The 18,404-nt window shown below is 49.6% G+C and overlaps 2 protein-coding genes across 3 annotated transcripts; one reads left to right on the forward strand and one right to left on the reverse strand.

The window, feature by feature from the left end:
* Nucleotides 1-1,720: 1,720 nt before the first annotated feature.
* On the reverse strand, nucleotides 1,721-7,580 carry DYNLT2B (dynein light chain Tctex-type 2B). 2 transcript variants are annotated; one of them, XM_059479768.1, is made up of 5 exons: nucleotides 7,442-7,580; nucleotides 6,848-6,981; nucleotides 5,187-5,256; nucleotides 3,487-3,550; nucleotides 1,721-2,177 (listed from the first exon to the last, which is right to left on the reverse strand). In XM_059479768.1, the coding sequence occupies exons 1-5, from the start codon at nucleotides 7,516-7,518 to the stop codon at nucleotides 2,130-2,132; spliced, it is 393 nt and encodes a 130-aa protein (XP_059335751.1). In that variant the 5' UTR covers nucleotides 7,519-7,580; the 3' UTR covers nucleotides 1,721-2,129. The 2 variants fall into 2 exon arrangements, with proteins under 2 accessions (XP_059335751.1, XP_059335749.1); XM_059479766.1 differs by lacking the exon at nucleotides 1,721-2,177 and adding an exon at nucleotides 2,195-2,759.
* A 4,918-nt stretch (nucleotides 7,581-12,498) lies between these two features.
* On the forward strand, nucleotides 12,499-17,047 carry PDCD1 (programmed cell death 1). The gene is made up of 5 exons (XM_059479757.1): nucleotides 12,499-12,695; nucleotides 14,661-14,993; nucleotides 15,291-15,443; nucleotides 15,986-16,020; nucleotides 16,829-17,047. The coding sequence occupies exons 1-5, from the start codon at nucleotides 12,587-12,589 to the stop codon at nucleotides 17,045-17,047; spliced, it is 849 nt and encodes a 282-aa protein (XP_059335740.1). The 5' UTR covers nucleotides 12,499-12,586.
* The last annotated feature ends 1,357 nt before the right edge of the window (nucleotides 17,048-18,404 follow it).

Consider the following 18,404-nt stretch of genomic DNA (forward strand, 5'->3'; position numbering starts at 1 on the left):
GAATATCCCGAGATGGAGGGGACCCGCAAGGATCACCGAGTCCAGCTCATGGCCCCGCTCAGCACCATCCCCAAGAGTCACACCAGGTGCCTGAGAGCCTTATCCGAACGCTTCTTGAGCTCTGCCAGGCTTGGTGCCATAACCACTTCCCTGGGGAGGCTGGTCAGTGCCCAAACAGCCACTGTGGGCAGAACCTTTTCCTGATACCCAACCTAAACCCCAGCACACAGCTTCAGGCCATTCCCTTTGGTCGCGTCACTGGTCACCACAGAGAAGAGATCAGTACCTGCCCCTCTGCTTCCCATCGTGAGGAGGGGAGACTGATGAAGTCTTTTCTCCGTTCATCCAGTGTATGGATGCATCTGGTGTAAATTCCGGAGGCTCTGGAAGGAGGGAGCTGCCCTGCTTGCCCACACCGGTGTGCAGTGCTTCAGCAGTGGCTCAATCTCTCTCCAGGGGAAATACACCATCCCTTACTTGTTCCACACCACAGCCAAGGGTGGTGAGGCTGAGCGATTACAGACTGAAATCTGCTCACCTGCGTTGTAAACACCTTTGTGAAGAAGCCATTAAACACCTCCAAAATGGAGCAAGTGCAAGGTTAAACATTCTGATTGAACAGCCATGGCTTTATAAAAGCTTCAAAACGAGTCTGAGGTCATATGTACCAGCTCCTGGAAAATGTTGTGTGGAGGGTTTTGCTGTTCCCCAAAAGTCACACTCCCAGGTTGTGCACAAACAGAGCATCACTGTCACATCTCTCTGCAGGTCCATTAGTGGGTGACAGCCACAGGCAGCAACAAAGCAGTCAGTGAATCTACCCTTCATTTCCCACCAGAGGAAAAGGAGAGGAAGACTCATAGCCAAAATATTTCAAACTAATACAATAGAGAAGCAGCAGTGTGCTGCCTCCAGCACACTGAAAGGATTCCAGAAGATGCATTGTAATTTTTTACTTCCCTGGCTTCCAAGAGCTGCATGGGGAGGGTGTGTTCTGCTGTAACAGTTGGTGAGGGTGGGATTCAGAGCTCACCTCACCCCACTTTGGCACTCTGAAAGCTGTTCATCCCACTGGAATGGTTCAGCTGTGCTTGCTCTGTCAGCAGAGAGAGTACAGGCATCACCACAGAGCATCCCATCTTCCAACGGGCACACTAAGATGTACTCTCTTGGCACCCACTGTCTCAGCAACCCACTTGGTCTTCCAACTTTTGGGGAGATGAGAAGATTTAGCATTCTTCTGCAGATCTACTGCAGCCTTTCTGAGGCTGGAGTCCTAGCAAAGCTGGTCTCCAAACATCCACCCTCATATTCCAAAACGATTATAAGAGAGATTGGGAAATCACTGCAGTATCTGCTGAAGAGCCTGAGGAGCAGTGATCACTCACAGCATCCAGGGGTGCCAAATTGCACCAAACCAAGGAGCACTTATTGCAGGGAGGAGTTCTGGCAGTCACGGGGTGTGTGGGCTGCTGGCCTGACCTAATGTCCTAAATACCTCGACTTTCCATCAATTAATACCATCTCATGTGACACAGCTGAGATTCATAGCCCAATTGTTGTGGGAGTCATAGGAACAAATCTGGATAACCAGAATCAGAGATCAGCTTTGTGGATTAATTTACAAAGAATTGTCAAAATGCTCACCTAAGAAATGCCGACAAGCTATCAGGATAGTGCATCTTGTAGAGTGGAAGAAAATGCCACAAGAGAAGAAATATTAAATACATAGATTTATTATTTTTTTTTCTTATAAATATTTCATTAATTTCATAAAAAATAAAAGTAACAGAACCCTTTCGAGACAAAAGTTGAGTTTGCCTTAGAAGCAATGGCTATTGGCAATACACTTTTAGGACAAAACCAACACTATATCAAAAACAAAGGGCCATTTAAATAAAGGACATCATAATAATAATAGTAATATTAATATTGTGCTTAAAGCTATATAAATATCCACAAGGAAGAGGGAATGTTGTAGTGTGTAGCACAGGTGTAGGACGCGCTTTGTAGAGCAGTTAATTGTGTTATGTACTCAAGGAAGAGTATGATGCTTTTGTACACTTAAATAAAAAATACTCCAAAGCATTCTCCCCAATGTCCATCCTTCTGTGCAATGTTTGTCACCATCAGTAGTAGAAGCAGCCAAATGCAGCCACCACACAAAACAGACTGTCCTGGGGAAAACAGAGAAAAGCTCTGTGTTAGTCAAGGCAAGCTTTTTGCTAGTCTAGTGGAACAGGCAAACATCGGGGAACATTTAGACCAGATTGTGGGATCTCAGCACCTCAGGATGGAGGTGCAGAGAGGCCGAGACCACCCTTGGGGGGCTCGGGAGTCCTGGAATGCTGCCAGAAGTGTCTGGTGGCAGGGCTTTGATCCTACACAGGAGATGAGACCTGTATGAGGACTGGGAGGAATTCACTGGGTGAATGGTGAAGGGATAAGTTAGTTAAAGTGTAAAACACAGGGTTTAGGATTTTGGTACAGGGGGGTCTAAAGAAGTAAGATGGAGGAATTGGGGCGTGTCCTGTCCTTCTTCTTCTTCTTCTTGGCCTCCATCTTCTGTGGTGGTGGTGGCACTTGGGGATTGGTTATTACTAGAAGTGCACCGGTTAATAAGGGTAGAAGGTATTGGGGAGAAATGATAAATATTGTACACGTAACTTAGGGTATAAAGATAAGTGACCGCCCAGGGGCTTCGGCAGTGTGCCCATGGCTGACTTGCTGTGCAGACCTCTGTCGGGCTGAAAGAAAATCTTTTAGATAAACAATTAATAAACACCAAGACCGAGACAAGATCAGAAGTCTCTCCTCGTCCTTTGAAGCGTCGGCTCTTCAAGGCCATCACTGGGCCTTTCCAGGCCACCTAAACAGCACGGAAAACCTTACAAGTGGCGTCCCTGAGCTATCACCGGTCGTAAATCAGCCGGGAGAAAAATGAACTTTACACCAGATCATAACTGTATGGTAATATATAGCAATTTTCTCTCTTTTATTTAAGTTTCTTATTCACCTCACTTGTGGTGTAACCCAGATGAGTGCATCTGAATGCCAGAATTGCCTCAATTTCCTCCATCCACACACCTACAGGTATCTAGGTGTCAGTTTAAAATAAAATAATAATAAAGTAAAACCTTGACTTTGGCACAGTCCTGGATTTCAGCCATGCTCCACGACTGCAGTTCAGCAAAGTATGTAAGAAAATACTTAATTTCTTGTGCTTTCTCTCCCCACCAGTAAATGGTGTGACTACAATGACTTTTGTACTGTACTGTGTCACCTACTCAGGGGAGAACTTTAACTATGTTGGCTGTTAAAGTTAAGTATGTTTTGTGAACAAGCATGTAAATCAGGCTGTTTCAATAATCTTGATTCCTTCCTTCTAGCAGTTGTTTCTTTTCTGCTCCATATTTAAGGTCACTCTGCCTCTCATACAAAAGCAAGTAGCCTTGCACTTGCCATGAGAATCCAGCCCATACTTACGTTCATGAACACGTCGTGAGCACAGCTGTCAGTGTCAGCGTCCCAGAAACATCGTGCAGCCATGCTAGACAAAGGAGACAGACAGGGACATTACCCAGAGTTCATGTATATTGACCTAAGTGATCACAGATACTTCCCTTGAAAACAAAACTGAGCTTGCTTTAAAGGTAATGGGATTGGGAAGTATGCTCCTGAATCCCAAGCCTGGTTTTCTACTGCTGAATTCTACCACATGCTGTAATCCCCTCTGTATGTGCTCCACCTTCAAACTCATCAGCTCTCAACCTTGCTACTTCCACTGTGCAGCAGGACTTGAAATCTCATTGCTGTGGTGCTTAAGAATCTTTGACTTCTGGCCTATGCATATCAGTGGCTAATTTAGCTTATTTGTTCTTGTCCTTCACCTCCTGCACCCTCATGGCACATACTCCCAATTTATTTATAGGGAGCTATCGTATGCCTTGGCAGATGCCATGCTACGAGACCACGACCTCTTCAAGTCTTTTCATATCTATACCCTCTGCTCCCTGACTATCCTGATGGACTTCTACACCCAAGCCCTATCCTGAGCACAAACAACCAGACCATAACAGGATATTGCATGGGAGATCTTGCGGCTGCCTTGTCTAGTGACACTGACATTCCCTTGTCTCTGCTTCAAGGCTCCCACTCCCTGCCTGCCCCAGTGAGCCTCAGCTGACAGGATTCCTTTAGGGGCACAGTCCCATCATGTATGAGTGACTGCACTAAGGTGTATTTTGCATTAAGGAAGTCAGTGATTATGTTTCAATCTTGCTTCCTGTCTGTTACAAACTGGAAAATTTCCCCAACTGCTCTGTCAGCCTGTGTGGCTGGACTTCACATTTCTGATCAGACCATCTGAACACTGAACTGTTCACCCTGGCACAGTGCTTGTGGAGCAGCCTGCCTGCAGACAGACATTCCTGACAAAAGCCAGAACAGCAGGTACAGGTATTCCTCTCTGACCTCCAGAACAGGGAGGCAGCAGCTCTGATTACAGCTCTGCTGCACTTATTTTCTGCTGGAGTATCAGGCACAATAATAAAGATAAGCCCAGCAGATAAAGCACATAAACCTTGTGAGCTGTTCCCTTTTGTTTTCTCCCTACCCATGAGTAATGGAAAGCTACAGCCCACTATTGCAGCCAAGAGGAATTCTTTCATCTGACTGCAGGCATCTGGAGCTGACTGCAAGTGCTCAGCACCCACATGGGAATCTAGGCTTGGTTCCCATGGCAGTATTGCAGTGGGATTATAGAAACTGAAACTTCTGAAAAATGTAAATGAAGTGCTTATGGAAGCTTTCTGGCTTTAGACAGAAGTGAGTTACCATGGCTTTTGTGCTCCAGCAGGGCCTTAGGAATGGATGGGGGGTATACCCTAATTCATCATGAATACAACACAAAAGGCTTCTACCACACTCCTCAAAAATGATTTTCAGCATTTCAGCTTGCTAAGAACCTTGCTAAGAACTATAGAGCCAATTATCACTGGCTAATTCAACCAGTCACAACCTAAGCACTCAAGTTGCCACTAAAAGAGAAAAGAAAGTGATTTACACTTTATCATCTGCAGACAGATCTTTGTAGCAAGGGAAATTGGAAGCAGCTTCCAAAGGAAAAAACTACACCTAAACCCAGAAAACATGCTAGAAATACAATTAGAAGATGCAAAACTTACTTCACTCCTTCTCCTCTCTGCTCTCCAATGACAACCTGCACCACCATCTTGTACCTGTCAAATCCCTCCTCTGGAGAGAGAAAAAAATAATAGTGAGAGCAATAACTTTTTAAAAATATGAGCCCAAGACACGACCCTGAAAGCTAAAGATTTCTGGCTACAAAGCAAGTGGCTGTACAAGCCTATGCAAGCAGCCAAGTGGACAGACTGCCTTGCAAACTTCATTTTCCTAGTATGGAGTACCATGGTTTTGCTGGAGTTGAAGGGTGAACAGAGTAGTTGGCATCCATCAGAAGCTGCATCTTAAGGCACTGGACACCCCTGAGCAGATACACTGTGGGTCAGCATTCTGCTTTGACAACTTTCAAGAACTGGCCACATGGAAAGAACATAAATAAGGCTGCTGGCGGACAAAATGCAATTTGAAAAAAACTGCCTTATTTTAAAACTGTTTGATGCAAAGGTATTGTGAGATTCTTCTGCCACACAGGTGTTTCCTTTGCTCCCGAGTGGTATAAAGGGCCACACAATAGCTGTGTTATTTTTGTGCCTTCAGAGATGTGCTATTGTTTCACAACAGTAAAAAGTACCTCTGGGGCACAGGCCAGATCTAATCAGGCCATGGCAATGTTCCAGAAGCCAAATCAGAACAGGCATGTTTGAAATCAAATATAGATCCCTATGCCTGTCTTCAACAAAGCAGTGTCCCGGGACGACTCCAGCACCGTTTCCACTGGAGGACTGAATGCAGCATGATGGCTGTGCTAACATCCAACAGTCAATGCTTATCAGAGATGCCAGCTGATAAGAGTGGCTACCCCGGGCCAGCCTAGCTTCAGGCTGCTGCCACTGTGGTTGCACATGACTGAAGCCAAGCCCCGTGCAGAGGAGCTCAGCGTGAACGCGTGCAGGGAGTACAGCTGCTGCTGCTGCTGGCTCTGAAGCAGATGTGTAGTTCTGGGAGAAGCACAAATGCACGGCTCCTGCCGAGGGTGACCGTGCCACCACGGCAGGCCAGCCCAGCAGGTGGAGCACCAGCGTGTCCCCAGGAAGAACGGGACAAAAGTGTCCATGCCAGCACACACATCCATATATTTATTCCGGCACAAAACTCAGGAAACACCTGCTGGTGCCTGCACTTTTCTTCTTGAACTCGAAAATGCTGGAGGGCATCCTGTGCAGCAGCACAACCTTTTTCCAGAGCTGTGAGGCTGTAGTCACACCCCTCCTTGGCTGACTGCTCCTTCCTCCCACCTTCCCTGTGCCCCCTGAGCCTTGTTCTGATCTCCACTGCTATTCCAGCTCTGATCTAACTCACAGCAGAAAAAGAGCAGGAATGGTTCTGTTTATGGAATCAAAAGGCAGTGAAACATCACTTCTTTCTTCTCTCTAATGCAGCTTCTTTTCCCCTGCAGACCCTCCAAGTCTGACATCACACACCTGCCAAGTTATACAAAAACAAATCTTGTCTGCTTGAATTAGATCTCCAGTTCTGCAGGCAAGGAATGCATATATATAGGACAGACTGCTTCATACCAGCAGACTGGAGTCAGTCAACGGGGAAGGAATACATTTCAAGAATAAAAGAAGAAAGCGAGATCTTGTCAAAATGGAGAGGACATGGCAAGAAAAGAAATTACAGCCCCAGCAGACCTCCTTACCTTTCAGTCTGTCTTTTATTGTGTCTGATAACGACTTTGTAAGTTCAGCCATTTCTTCTGGTTTGTACTGTACATCGGCCAGCCTCTCCTTCAGTATCGCACGGATGCATTCTTTTACTGTGGAGGACTTAAATCTATCATGGCAACAAAAAGTAAAAAAAAAAAAAAAAAAAAAAAAAAAAAAAAAAAAAAAAAAAAAAAAAGAAGTGGAAAAGTTCACACACAACGTGTAGAAACACACACAGTGCCACTCCTCGGAAAATATAGCTTTCATGTATTAGAGAAAAATTATAGATGAAAAAAAAAGCTCCACTAAAACGGAGATATTGCCAAAAGCCAAACACCTATCGGCAGGAAACCAGCCGCACTGGACGTTGCCCCTCCAGCAGCACCCCCCACTCCAGTGGGTGTAAAGCTGGTGTGGGAGCCCGGTGCCGCCAAGCCCTCGGTGCTCCCCGTTCCCCACACCCGCACCGCCTCACGCCCAGGGACGCCCTCCCGCCATTCCCACCGCAGCTCCACATTCCCCTGGGGCCCACCCGCCCCAGTCCAAAGTTCCCCATCTTGCTGGCCCCTCTTTCCCGGCGGCCTCACCGGTGCTGGAGGTCGGGCCGCAGGCTGTACGTGTTCTCGGCCCCCTCGGCCCCCTCGTCCGGGCCCAGCTCGCCCATGGCCCCGCAGGCCCCGGCGTTGGTTACCGGGACAACTGCGGCGCTTCCGCCGCTGCCGCTGCTTCCGCCGCCCGCCCCGCGCGGCGCCGCCCGGGCACGGCTGCGGGGCTGCGGGGCTGGGCTGTGTGTGTGTACCTGCAGCGTGGGGTATCATTTGTATTGGAAAAGGAAAAGGAAAAGGAAAAGGAAAAGGAAAAGGAAAAGGAAAAGGAGAAAAAGAAAAGAAAAAAGAGAAAAAGAAAGAAAGAAAGAAAGAAAGAAAGAAAGAAAGAAAGAAAGAAAGAAAGAAAGAAAGAGAGAGAGAGAGAGAGAGAGAGAGAGAGAGAGAGAGAGAAAGAAAGAAAGAAAGAAAGAAAGAAAGAAAGAAAGAAAGAAAGAAAGAAAGAAAGAAAGAAAGAAAGAAAGAAAGAAAGAAAGAAAGAAAGAAAGAAAGAAAGAAAGAAAGAAAGAAAGAAAGAAAGAAAGAAAGAAAGAAAGAAAGAAAGAAAGAAAGAAAGAAAGAAAAGAAAAAGAAAAGAAAAGAAAAGTTTTTGGGTTTTTTTGTTAAATGAAGTAGTTGGTAAATAAGTGTTAAATAATTGCAGGCTATTTTAATAAATGTAATAATTGTAAAATTTTGAAATGGCTTGTAGAAGATGCTGAGGTGCTGGAGCAAGTCCAGAGAAGGGCGGTGGAGCTGGGGAAGGGTCTGGAGCACAAATCCTGTGAGAAGCAGCTGTGAGAGCTGAGAGTGTTTAGTCTGGAGAAAAGGAGGCTCAGGAGGGACCTTATCCCTCCCTACAATTCCCTGAAAGGAGGGTGCAGCCAGGCAAAGGTCAGCCCCTTCTCCCAAACAACCAGCAACAGGATGAGATGGCACAGCTGTTCCCGGGGAGGTTTAGGTTGGACATTAGAAGGAATTTCTTCATCGTAGAAAGGGTGATTAATATTGGAATGGACAGCTTAGGGAGGTGGTGGAGTCACTGTCCCTGGAGGTGTTTAAGGAAAGACTGGATGTGACACTTAATGCCAGGCTGTAGTTGTCATGGTGGTGTTGAGTCATAGGTTGGATGTGACGATCTCAGAGGTCTTCCCCAGCCTGATTCATTCTGTGATTCTGTAAGTAAAGGGTTTGAAGAAGTTGCTGCCTGGGCTGTGGCTGGAGGTATGATGGGGAGAGAGTGGGGTAAGACATCCTGGCCTCACTGGGCGCTTCCCTGGTGACCCCTTCTGTCCCAAACCAGCCAGCAGCCACAGCCCCTGTGCTGAGCCTTGCCAAGGGCTTGAAGGGCTCCCTTCCTGCCTCTGTACAACACGTCCCAGACATCAGGGAGGAGATCCCAGCCTTGCTCCTTTCCTCCAGCAACTTCTTAAATCCTCCATAAAGGCCTAAAATTCTTGCTCCCCAGAATCCTTGTGCCCTTTTCCCTGCCCATAGCAGCTGTGTGTCACAGGGAAGGCGGCATGTGCTGCAGCCCCTGCTGAGAAGCTGACATTGTTTCCTCTGCAGGTTATCTCGAAGCAGCGATCTCTGTGATTGATTGTGCTTCCCACGTGCAGCGGATGACACGGCTGAGAAAGGTCCCTGTGTGCCTCACCCAGCTCCGAATGGAAACACTGTGAGGGCACAGCCAGTGCTGCTGTGGAGTGATGCTGCTGACACAGATGAGAGGCTGGAGGGGGCCATGAGCTGTGACAGGGCTAGGTGTGCCTGGAGGTGCCCCTCGGGTACAGGAGGTGTAAGGTTGCCCCAGGAGGAAAAACTGACAGAGTTTTGCTTGGGTTGCACAGGCATATCCCAGCTGGTGCCAGATCCTGCCCCAGCCTCCTCTGAGCATGAATGGATTGCTGAGACCCTGAGCAGCAGCAGCTCCTAATTTCCACAGACTTTGCCAGCACCTCTTGTTAGAGATGGACTGGCAGAATCCTTACTACCGCTGGGCTGGGTGTCAGCTCTGACCGCCAGCAGGAACACTCACTGCCATGCTGGAGGTGACATTGGTCCTTTGCCATACCCATGTGGCACCTTCCCATCACAGTTACCAGTGCTCTGCCCAGGCCCTGCAGGTTTCTGCTTGTTAAAGGAACAGTTTTGTGTCTCTGTTCCATCCCTGTACTTACTCACTGCTTACCGCTGCTTACTCACAACCACAGCACGCTGCCTGTCCCCACAGGGTCAGATGTTGCTGCTCATGCAAATCGTTTGCAGAGACCTTCATGATTTCTGATAAGTATCTGAAAGACCTCACGATTCTGTATTTATTTGCAAACACTATCAACCATTTCCTCCTCTCACCCTAGCCACTCGGCTCCCGCCTGGGTCAGAGCCACAGATGTGAATTCAGTTAAACCGTTGGGGGAAGGATCTTTGGAACGTGTGGGCTTCTCTTCCTCAGCACCTTTTTGTGGCAGTTTGTGTTTCCTCTTTCACCTGGGAAGCTATGGTTTCCCTGGACTTCAAGGTCATGCACCTCTTGGCTTCAGTCAGCTCCATCAGAGATATTTGATCACAACTTTCTTTTTCTTCCAGTTTTTCAGTGCTCCTTAAATAACCCAGATGCTTTTAAACATTTTGAGGCTCTACCCTCTAAACATTTTGACTCTCTACCCTCTGAGGTGAGTGCTCAGGTGGCAGCTGTGTGCCCCAACAGCGATGGCTGCAGAAGACCAGGTCCTCCTCTGGGTCTCAGATGGAACTTACCAGCTTCTGGCTGGAGAAAAACTATGACATTTGTGCTCCAATGAACTGGTGTGACATGTGCTTGCTGCAGTTGCTGATTCTTAGTTTTAAATAACTGTCTTCTCACTTATTTCTGCTTGTCCTTACTTTTTAGACTTAATTTTCATCTTTTGGTGGACAAATAGAAAAGGACTGTCCTATGCAATTTGCCATGCTCCAACTCACAGAAAAAATTTATATTTTTTTAAGCACCAAAGGACCTTTTTATGACCTTGTCAGCAAACTCCAAGGTGTACCATCTACCCCACTGGGCTGGAGCAGATTTACCAGCACGAGCAGGGAGCTGCATCATGGTTGGAGCCAGGCTGTTTTCCTTCATGCTGGAGAACTTGGAGGAGCCAGGGTGAGCTGTGCTGGTCTGGCCGGCTGCAGGCAGGGTTCAAAGGCTGCCTGAAGCCCCAGGGCTGCTATGGGGCTGGGGCCGTGCTCCTCTGCAATGCTGACACCTGAGACTGCTGCTCACTTCACTTTCCTCCACAGCAGCTTCCTAGCAGCTTGATCTTTTCTTTTATTCTTTTCATCACCATGGGTTGGGTTTTTGTTTCAGAGAAAAGGACATCTTGCCATTGTTAGTTTCTCATGGACACGGCAGCCTCCCCACCCTGGGTACCAGTTATACCTATTGCAAGTGTGCATTGGAAAGTTTGAGCAATTTGTGCTATGATTCTAATCAGCTCCGCTGCTGCCACACGAGGTGGGGAGGATGAGCCAGTTTTTCCTGCCTATCCCCCTGGCTTGCTGAGTTGTGATGTTGGTGGTGATACCCATCACATCTTCCACCTCTAGAAACCAAAACATGTGGCAAGTGCCAAACGAGCCTCCCCACACCTGGCTCAAGTGCCTGGTGTCACTATTTGGGGACATAAAGCCTCAAGGTGGAAAAGTGTCCTTGCTGTCAGTTTCCTTTTTTCCTGGAGTTCAGTTCAGTTTAGTTTAGTTTAGTCAGGGATTTTTAGTGGGAATCTAGGAAATTTTGAAGGAACAAGTGATGTCCAAGTCAAAACCCATGTGCACCCTTGTACATGATGGAGAGCACTTCCTTTTGCCACCCACCTAGGCAGCATGGTGGGCTCTGGCCAGATGGCATAGAGAGGTGACAAGGTGGTCACAGCACCCAGCCTGGCTCTGCAGCTCAAGTAGTGCCAGCAGTCCATGAGAAAGGAGTGTTGCTGCAAATGTCAGGAGGAGACTGGAAAAGAGGACCAAGACAGGCTGGACTGAGCCACCTTCCCAGGGTGAGCCCTGTCTGCCCCAGCTCAGAACCCCCTCCTTGGCCATCCTTGTGGTATGGTGTTTTTGGCTGAACCTGATGGTCCTAGAGGTCTTTTCCAATTTTAATGATTCTATGATTTCATGATTCTATGAAATTAGGGGTGGCTGCCCCAGCCCACTCGCCTGCCAGGGACATGTTTGAAAGTGAGAGGTGAGCAAGCCCCAGCCCCACAGCTTGTTTGTGGAAGCTTGGAAAAATAGTGAAGTCATCATTAGAATCACATCCTTCTTATTAATTTTCAGTCACTAATTTTCCCCTGACATTTTCCAAAATTGTGGGGCACCGAGGCTGTGTTTTAGAGAAATGGAAGAGCGTGCTTTCACCGCTGGTTATTTCCTATGCCAGTATTAGTCAGTGTAGTGAGAGGGGAGCATGGATGGCAAAAATTTACAGAAGTTTTCTGCCCCAATAACAGCACCCTGGGTACCTGCCCTTGCTCTCGTCAAATCTGAGAAGAAAAACACCTAAGAAGGCAAAACTCATCCTCCTCCCCCTCCTCATCTCCCATCCCATTCCATCCTGGTGGGAGCAGCCTACAATAAGTGTCCCATGGTTTTCAGACCCTGTCCACCCAATGCCACATGTCCCACAACCCCACTGCCTTGGGCATTCAGTGGGAGCACCTGTAGATGCCTGGGAACCCAAGATGACTTTTACTTATGGGCCAGGCTCAGAGCTGAGAACATGTCCCTTGTGGTCCCTGCCTCCTCCAACCCTGGAAGCTTTCCCCAGAAAGGGTGCAGGCTCAGAAGAGCTGTTCTGTTAAGCTCTCCCCACTGCTTGGCAGCTGGGTACCTGCATGGGCACATGCCAGGAGCGCGCAGGGAGGGGAAGGGGCCAGGTCTGGCTCAGCTGATCCCTGGTTCTGTGGGGAGGAAGCTGGGGGCGGGAGGCAGCCCGGGTTTCCCTCTGGGGCAGAGATGGGTACGTTTCATTTCCACCCAGCCCTCGCTGTGTACGACAGAGAACAAGCTGCTGCCTCTGTGGGGAAGGAAGCACGGAGAGAGCCGGGAGCGGCACAGCGCACACGGCACAGCACCTCCCGCCTGCCTGGGCAGGAGACACAGCGGCTCAGCATGGCTCCAGGGGCCTCTAAGAAGTCATGGGGCAGCGTGGAGGTGGCCCTGGTTGACCTCTGTGCCATCCTGCTCTGCTGTGGGCCGATGCTGACCTGCTGCCGCCGGGGTAGGTACAGGAGTGTGCCGGGCTTGCTGGCATGGCCATGTCGTTTGATGCTGGTGGAAGATGTCTAAGGGCTGGGAGCTTTGTAGTTAAAAACTAGCTCTGGCATCAAGAAGGCAGAAACCTCAAAGCTTTTGGGTATGTGCAGCTGAAGCAAAGGACTTGGGGATTCTTGGGGCAGAAATGGGATTAAAGGATGGAGAAGGGGACAGGACACCAGAGCTGTATTGTGACACAGTGACAGTGGTTGGAACTTGGTGTTGAGCTTATGAATTTGCCAGGGGGGTGTGGGGTTTTTTTTCTAGCTCTTGTGGCTTCAGTCTGTGCCCTTGGGCTGCAACTCCTGGTTTGGACTTGATCCTGAGGGATCTAGGGTTCTTGCTCTGGGTGAACTTTGTGGCAGAAGGAGAGGTTGAAGGGAAGGTGTGAGTCTGGGCAGGGTGAATGAGAGCTCTGATAAAGCTGATGAAGCCCTTTCCTTCCAGCCCGCTGTTTCTTTGGTGGATTCATGTACTTTTTGCCTTGAGGGTGGGCAGAGGCTGGGTGTCCCTTGGAGCAGATGTTACCTCTGGGAAGATACAGGAAAACATGTAAACCCAACATCCACTTTCAGAAGTCATCTGAACGCTTCATTCATTGTTGGCAGCGGCACTAGTAGGAAATAAAGCCCTGAACCTGCCAAATATTTCCTGTTAAACACAAGAAATCCAAAACATGGCAGAAATCCCATCTCTTGGTGTGGACACTGCCACAGCCAGTGCCGCCTGTGGGAATTGGGGCACTTCTCTCCTTCCTTCCTCCTGTTTGGTCTCGACCCTCATTTCTCAGCCCAGTTTTCTATCTGGTCTTGTATTTATTCACAGAATTTCCAGGTTCCTTTTCTGGTTGGTGATGCTGAGGTTATGGTGCTAATGGCCTCAGGGCAGAGCTAGGGGGACAGGAGGGACTTTCTGACTCTGCGTGCGAGCCCTGGGGCTGCTTTCGGTGGTGATTTCTGAAAGGGGAAGGCAAATTTCCTTTCACAGAGACTTTTCAAGCCATGGTGGTTTGAATAGCTTGGTTGGGAGACCCTTGTGAAAAATGCTTCTTCCCACTTTTCATTGTTCTGAACAGAAATAATTACAACGGCTGTTCTGCTGTGTGGGACTGGCAGAAGCTGGACACTGTGTGCCTGGCCCACATTCACAGCATTCCCACAAGGCAGGATGGATAAACCCACCCGGATAATGGGCAGGGAAATGAGGTGAAGCAGCAGGGCTGCTGCTAAAGCAGAGGAGCCTGTGCCTGTGGCTGGCTGGATTCTGTGTTGGGAGCAGCCTGACAAGCCCAGCTGGAACCTTGGGACCTGGCTGCCACGCACACATAGGGAGAGGACAGGCCCCTGGAAAAGGATGGCACTGTAAGCTCCAGGTTGTTCTTCCCTGTCAGGTGGTCTCAGGCTGGAGATGACAAATACTGTGCCAGGGGCAGCCCCTGCCTGCTCTGAGCTCCCAGCATTGTGTAGTGGAAAGAGCCAGAGGATCCCAGCAGGCAGCCAGGCATGTGATGGGCTGAACCACAGGACACTGCCCCAGCCTGGGACTCTGTCCTCCTGCTCACTTTCAGAGTCAACCTCAACTGGAGAGAGGATGACTCAGACATGAACATACAGCATATATTTAAAAATAATACAACCCCCAAAGTCTGTTTTCCCTGGTACAGGTGTTCAGTGCTAATTTTAGGTAGCCCGGAGCACAATTTGGTCTGCTGAAACTATTTCACAGTACAGTTGCTACCTCTGAGAGTCCCTCTCCAGCCAGCAGGCATACTTTTGGAATGGCAGAGACATGGAGTGATGTACCTGCCCATGTCCCAGAGTGATAATGTGAACTGGGCTTGCATCCCTGGCTCCCACACAGGGTATGGCTGTTTCTGAGACCTGTGCCTGCTGTAACCATGTCTGCTCCTTGTATCCTCTCTCCCAAACAGTGACCATCTCCCCAGCAGTGTTAACTCGCCCTGAAGGTGACAAAGCCACTTTCTACTGCAATATCTCCATGGAGAATGACTCTGGTTCAGAGTACAGCCTCAATTGGTACAAGGAGACCAACCACAGCCAAGCCCAGAAAACTGCTGAGATCAGCCGATACAAGCCCACGACAGAGACAGAGAAGTACCGGCTCATCAACAACACTCCTGTCTTTGAGATTGAGATCCTGAACCTCCACCAGAATGACTCAGGCTCCTACTACTGTGGACTGATCACTTTCTACGAGCCCGATAAAGTGATGGAGAGCGAGAGGGCCCAGCTGATAGTCACAGGTCAGCCTGGGGGCTGAGCTGATGGGGATGGGTCCCAAGCCTGTTGTAGCACCAGGGGTTAAGGCAGGCAGAAACCTGCTGGCAGAGGACCTGACATGGGTCAGGAGAGCACAGCCCTGCCCTGTCCTGTCTCCTTTGCACCCTGGAGGACAAATGAGACCATGACAGCCTACATGGCACTGAGCCCTTTCTGAGGACGGCCCTATGTTCCCCTGCTGCCTTTCACAAGGACTGTAGAGGCCACGTTATACTCCTGACTTGCTGTTTTGTTCCCCCTTTTTTGAATGCCTATTGCAGCAGCCCCCCAGGTGAATGCTACTGACGAGCCGGAGATGGAGGAAGGCAGCCCCTCAGAGCACATCAAGGCCATGCTCCTGGGCATCCTCCTGCTGGCTGGAGTGGTTGTGCTGCTGATCTTCGGCTACCTCACCTTCACATACAGGAGAGGAGGTATGTTTCCCCTGGAGGCCACACAAACCCAGTTTGGGACCTGGGGTCAGCCAGGTGTCTGCAGCTGCCTGGGGTACATGGACTGGTTCAATGTGCTAAACCCAGCTGTGGCATGCCCCTGTGGGACAGATATCTCCAAGCTGGGAGGAGAGGGGTGCTTTGAGCTCTGCTTGCCCTTTGTAGAGCCCCCAGACCATGTGCTGTGGCTCCACACCACTCGTTAGTGTTGTGCCTTAGTGGTGCACTTGAATCCCTCCCATGCACCTTGCCCAGGTGCCTTTGGAGCACCTCACCCTGCTGCAGCACAGGGCATCACCTCAGACACACCACAGGCACCCAAGGACTCACAGAGAGTTCTGCTGCACTCTACTAATCCCAGATTAAACCCTAGACTCTGGGCTGATGTCTCACTTGTCCTTGTAATGCTCAGGGTGTTAGGCCCTGTGGACAAGGAGTGAGTGTGGTGAAAAGATTGCAGTGTCCAGTGCTCTTGGGTGGGGCACACAAAACTCCTCACTCTAACCAAGTGTGTTACTTTGCAGATGTGCAGAAACCACCGAGTGAAAACATGCCAGTGGTGAGTTTTCCGCCTCTGCCACCCTGCTTGTGCTGCAGGAGAGCACTATGGCATCACCGGGGCAAGGAGGGTGCTGGGCCTTCCTTTATCAGCTCTTCACTAGCATCTCACTTCTTCTGTCTGCTGCTGCTTGATCTTTTCTGCATGGCTACAACTGCTTTTCTGCACCCGCAGCAGCACAGCCCCATCACAAAATCAAAATAAAACTACCCAAGATAGGATGTGACTCTCTAATCCAATTCTTCTTCAAAGCAGGCTTCTCTTTGACAGTGGATTGTGCTGCTGTAGAGAATGGGAGGATGTTACCCTCCAATATATCAAGCTAAAATTTATTTTGTTGCAGCTGGTGCCTGTTTTCCTCTCTTTAGGCAGGCACCTGTAGGAGGGATCTGTTTCCTTTTTCTCTCCAACCCCATTCAGTAGGTGGCTGAAGGCAGTGAGTAGGTTGCTCTTTACTCTCTCCTTTCTGGGCTGAGCAAACTCAGCCCTAGGCTCTTCTCCTGCACACCATCCACCTTGGAGCCCAATGGAGAGGTGGAAAGGGGCTCCTAGCACAGCCCTGCCTTCCATGGCCGGGCGGGCAGAGTACAGCCTGCCTGCAGAGGCAGAGAGCTGAGACCCCAAGGCTCATGGTGCAGTTCCTCTGTGCATGTTCTGCCCCAGGTCTGTGCATCTTTCTGCTGCGTATCACTCTCACTCTCCCATGATGCTTCAGAGCTGATTTTGGCACTTGCTGTAAGAACGGGTTTGTGCTGGGGATGGTGGGTACCTCTGGAGGCTGAACCACCACGATGGGGTTACCTTGCAGAAGGAAGAGAAGCCCCCCGTGGTGTTTGTATCCACTGTGGACTATGGTGTGCTGGAGTTTCAGCGGGACCAGCATAGCCCAGTGCCCTCCAAGACTCAGCCAGTTGAGCAGACTGAATATGCCACCATCATCTTCCCTGAGGAGAAACCTGTCACACCAGAGCATGGCAAGAAACACTGGGAGGAGAGGACTCGACAGCTGCCATCACTGCCCTGCTGAGGGTCAGTGTCCCTCCTCACCAGGGTGTGGGCATGAAGAGGCTGCCCCAGCCCCTCACTCTGGGAAAATCCAGCGTATCAGGACTAAAGCAACAGAGATGCTGCTGCTGCTGGAGTTAGTATTGAACAGTTCTCACCACAGTGTTGTTGTGGCCATGGGGTGGGTACCACAGGATCAGGAAGGTCCCTGCTGTGCTCCATGTGCTGCCTCTTCACTCAAGGCAGGGAAAAAGGGCTGAGGCAGAGCAGTGATGCCAACAGGTCTGTCCCAAAGGTGACTTACAGTATTCTACCTTCACCCAGTGCTCTCTGGAGTAGCCATGCTGCTTCCCTGCCCTAGGTCTGAGCCAACTATCAAAGCATGACTTGAAGAAAGTGCTGGAGGTCAGAGCTGGAGTGAATCCTGTGAGATGCTGCTCACAGGAGCCAAAGCTTCTTGCAAGCTTCTTGCTCGGAGCAGAGGCTGCCCTATGTACCGCTATTCAGAAACCCCTGGGAAGCAGGCAGCTGGTCTTCTGCCTGTCTCCAGGCATTTTCCTCCTCTACATGAGGGGTAATCTACCCCTGTGTCCCTCCCTCCCCAGGTGGGAGTCAGATATGGCCACGGGGGTGAATAAAGAGTTTTGCATCCAGGAGTTTGTTGACTCGTGATGGCAAGTGCGTGGGCAGGCAAATAACGGCTCTTGCAGTGCAGGGCAGAGCTGGGAGGTGGCAGCATCTGTTGTGGTTCCTGGGCCTCTCCGTGACATATGCAAGCTGCTCTTCCACAAAGCTGCTCTTAAGAATTTAGAGAGGTCAATGCTCATTTTCTCCTTGCCCCTGTCTGAGCTGGTCACCCAGGCATGGCTGAAAGCCAACACTCTCCCTTAATCAGGCTTGTCTTGGGGCACTCACCCACTCCATGGGGATGAGCATCCCTGCTGTGCCAGGGGTCTGGCTGCCATTAGCCAGGGCAAAGCTCATATCGTGGTGCTCAGTGCAGCTTTTTTGGCTTCAAACTTCCACTTTCTCTCTTGAAAGAGATGTGCTACGTGCCAGAAACCAGAGTGGAAAGAAATGACAGCTGCTTGAGAGAGGAGAAACCCCAGTAAGGAGTGGCTTTGGAGGCAGCAGAGGCTTGCCAGGAGAGTGTGAAACTCAGTGAAAACTGAGAAGAGTCACTTGCATCTTACACTTTGGCAGCACTGTCAGCAGGTTTCTTCCTCCCTTACCACCCCGTAAAACCAGTGCAGCCTTGTGGGAGCAAACCTGGGCACTGGGGAAAGGGGTGAGGCAAGCCAGGCACCTCATCTTGTACTCTGTGGGGACTGGAAAGTCCATGAGAAACTTCCAGAGAGGACTAGATGGTATAAATATCC

The sequence above is a fragment of the Ammospiza nelsoni genome, chromosome 10 (assembly GCF_027579445.1).
Source record: "Ammospiza nelsoni isolate bAmmNel1 chromosome 10, bAmmNel1.pri, whole genome shotgun sequence".
NCBI classification, from domain to species: domain Eukaryota; kingdom Metazoa; phylum Chordata; class Aves; order Passeriformes; family Passerellidae; genus Ammospiza; species Ammospiza nelsoni.

Coding starts and splice junctions, on each gene's coding strand:
- DYNLT2B (XM_059479766.1), bottom strand. CDS start 7,518: ATGGGCGAGCTGGGCCCGGACGAGGGGGCCGAGGGGGCCGAGAACACG. Junction 6,982..7,441: donor CGGCCCGACCTCCAGCACCG/GTGAGGCCGCCG, acceptor TTGCCATGATAG/ATTTAAGTCCTCCACAGTAA. Junction 5,257..6,847: donor AATAAAAGACAGACTGAAAG/GTAAGGAGGTCT, acceptor TTCTCTCTCCAG/AGGAGGGATTTGACAGGTAC.
- PDCD1 (XM_059479757.1), top strand. CDS start 12,587: ATGGCTCCAGGGGCCTCTAAGAAGTCATGGGGCAGCGTGGAGGTGGCC. Junction 14,994..15,290: donor GGCCCAGCTGATAGTCACAG/GTCAGCCTGGGG, acceptor TGCCTATTGCAG/CAGCCCCCCAGGTGAATGCT. Junction 16,021..16,828: donor CGAGTGAAAACATGCCAGTG/GTGAGTTTTCCG, acceptor GTTACCTTGCAG/AAGGAAGAGAAGCCCCCCGT.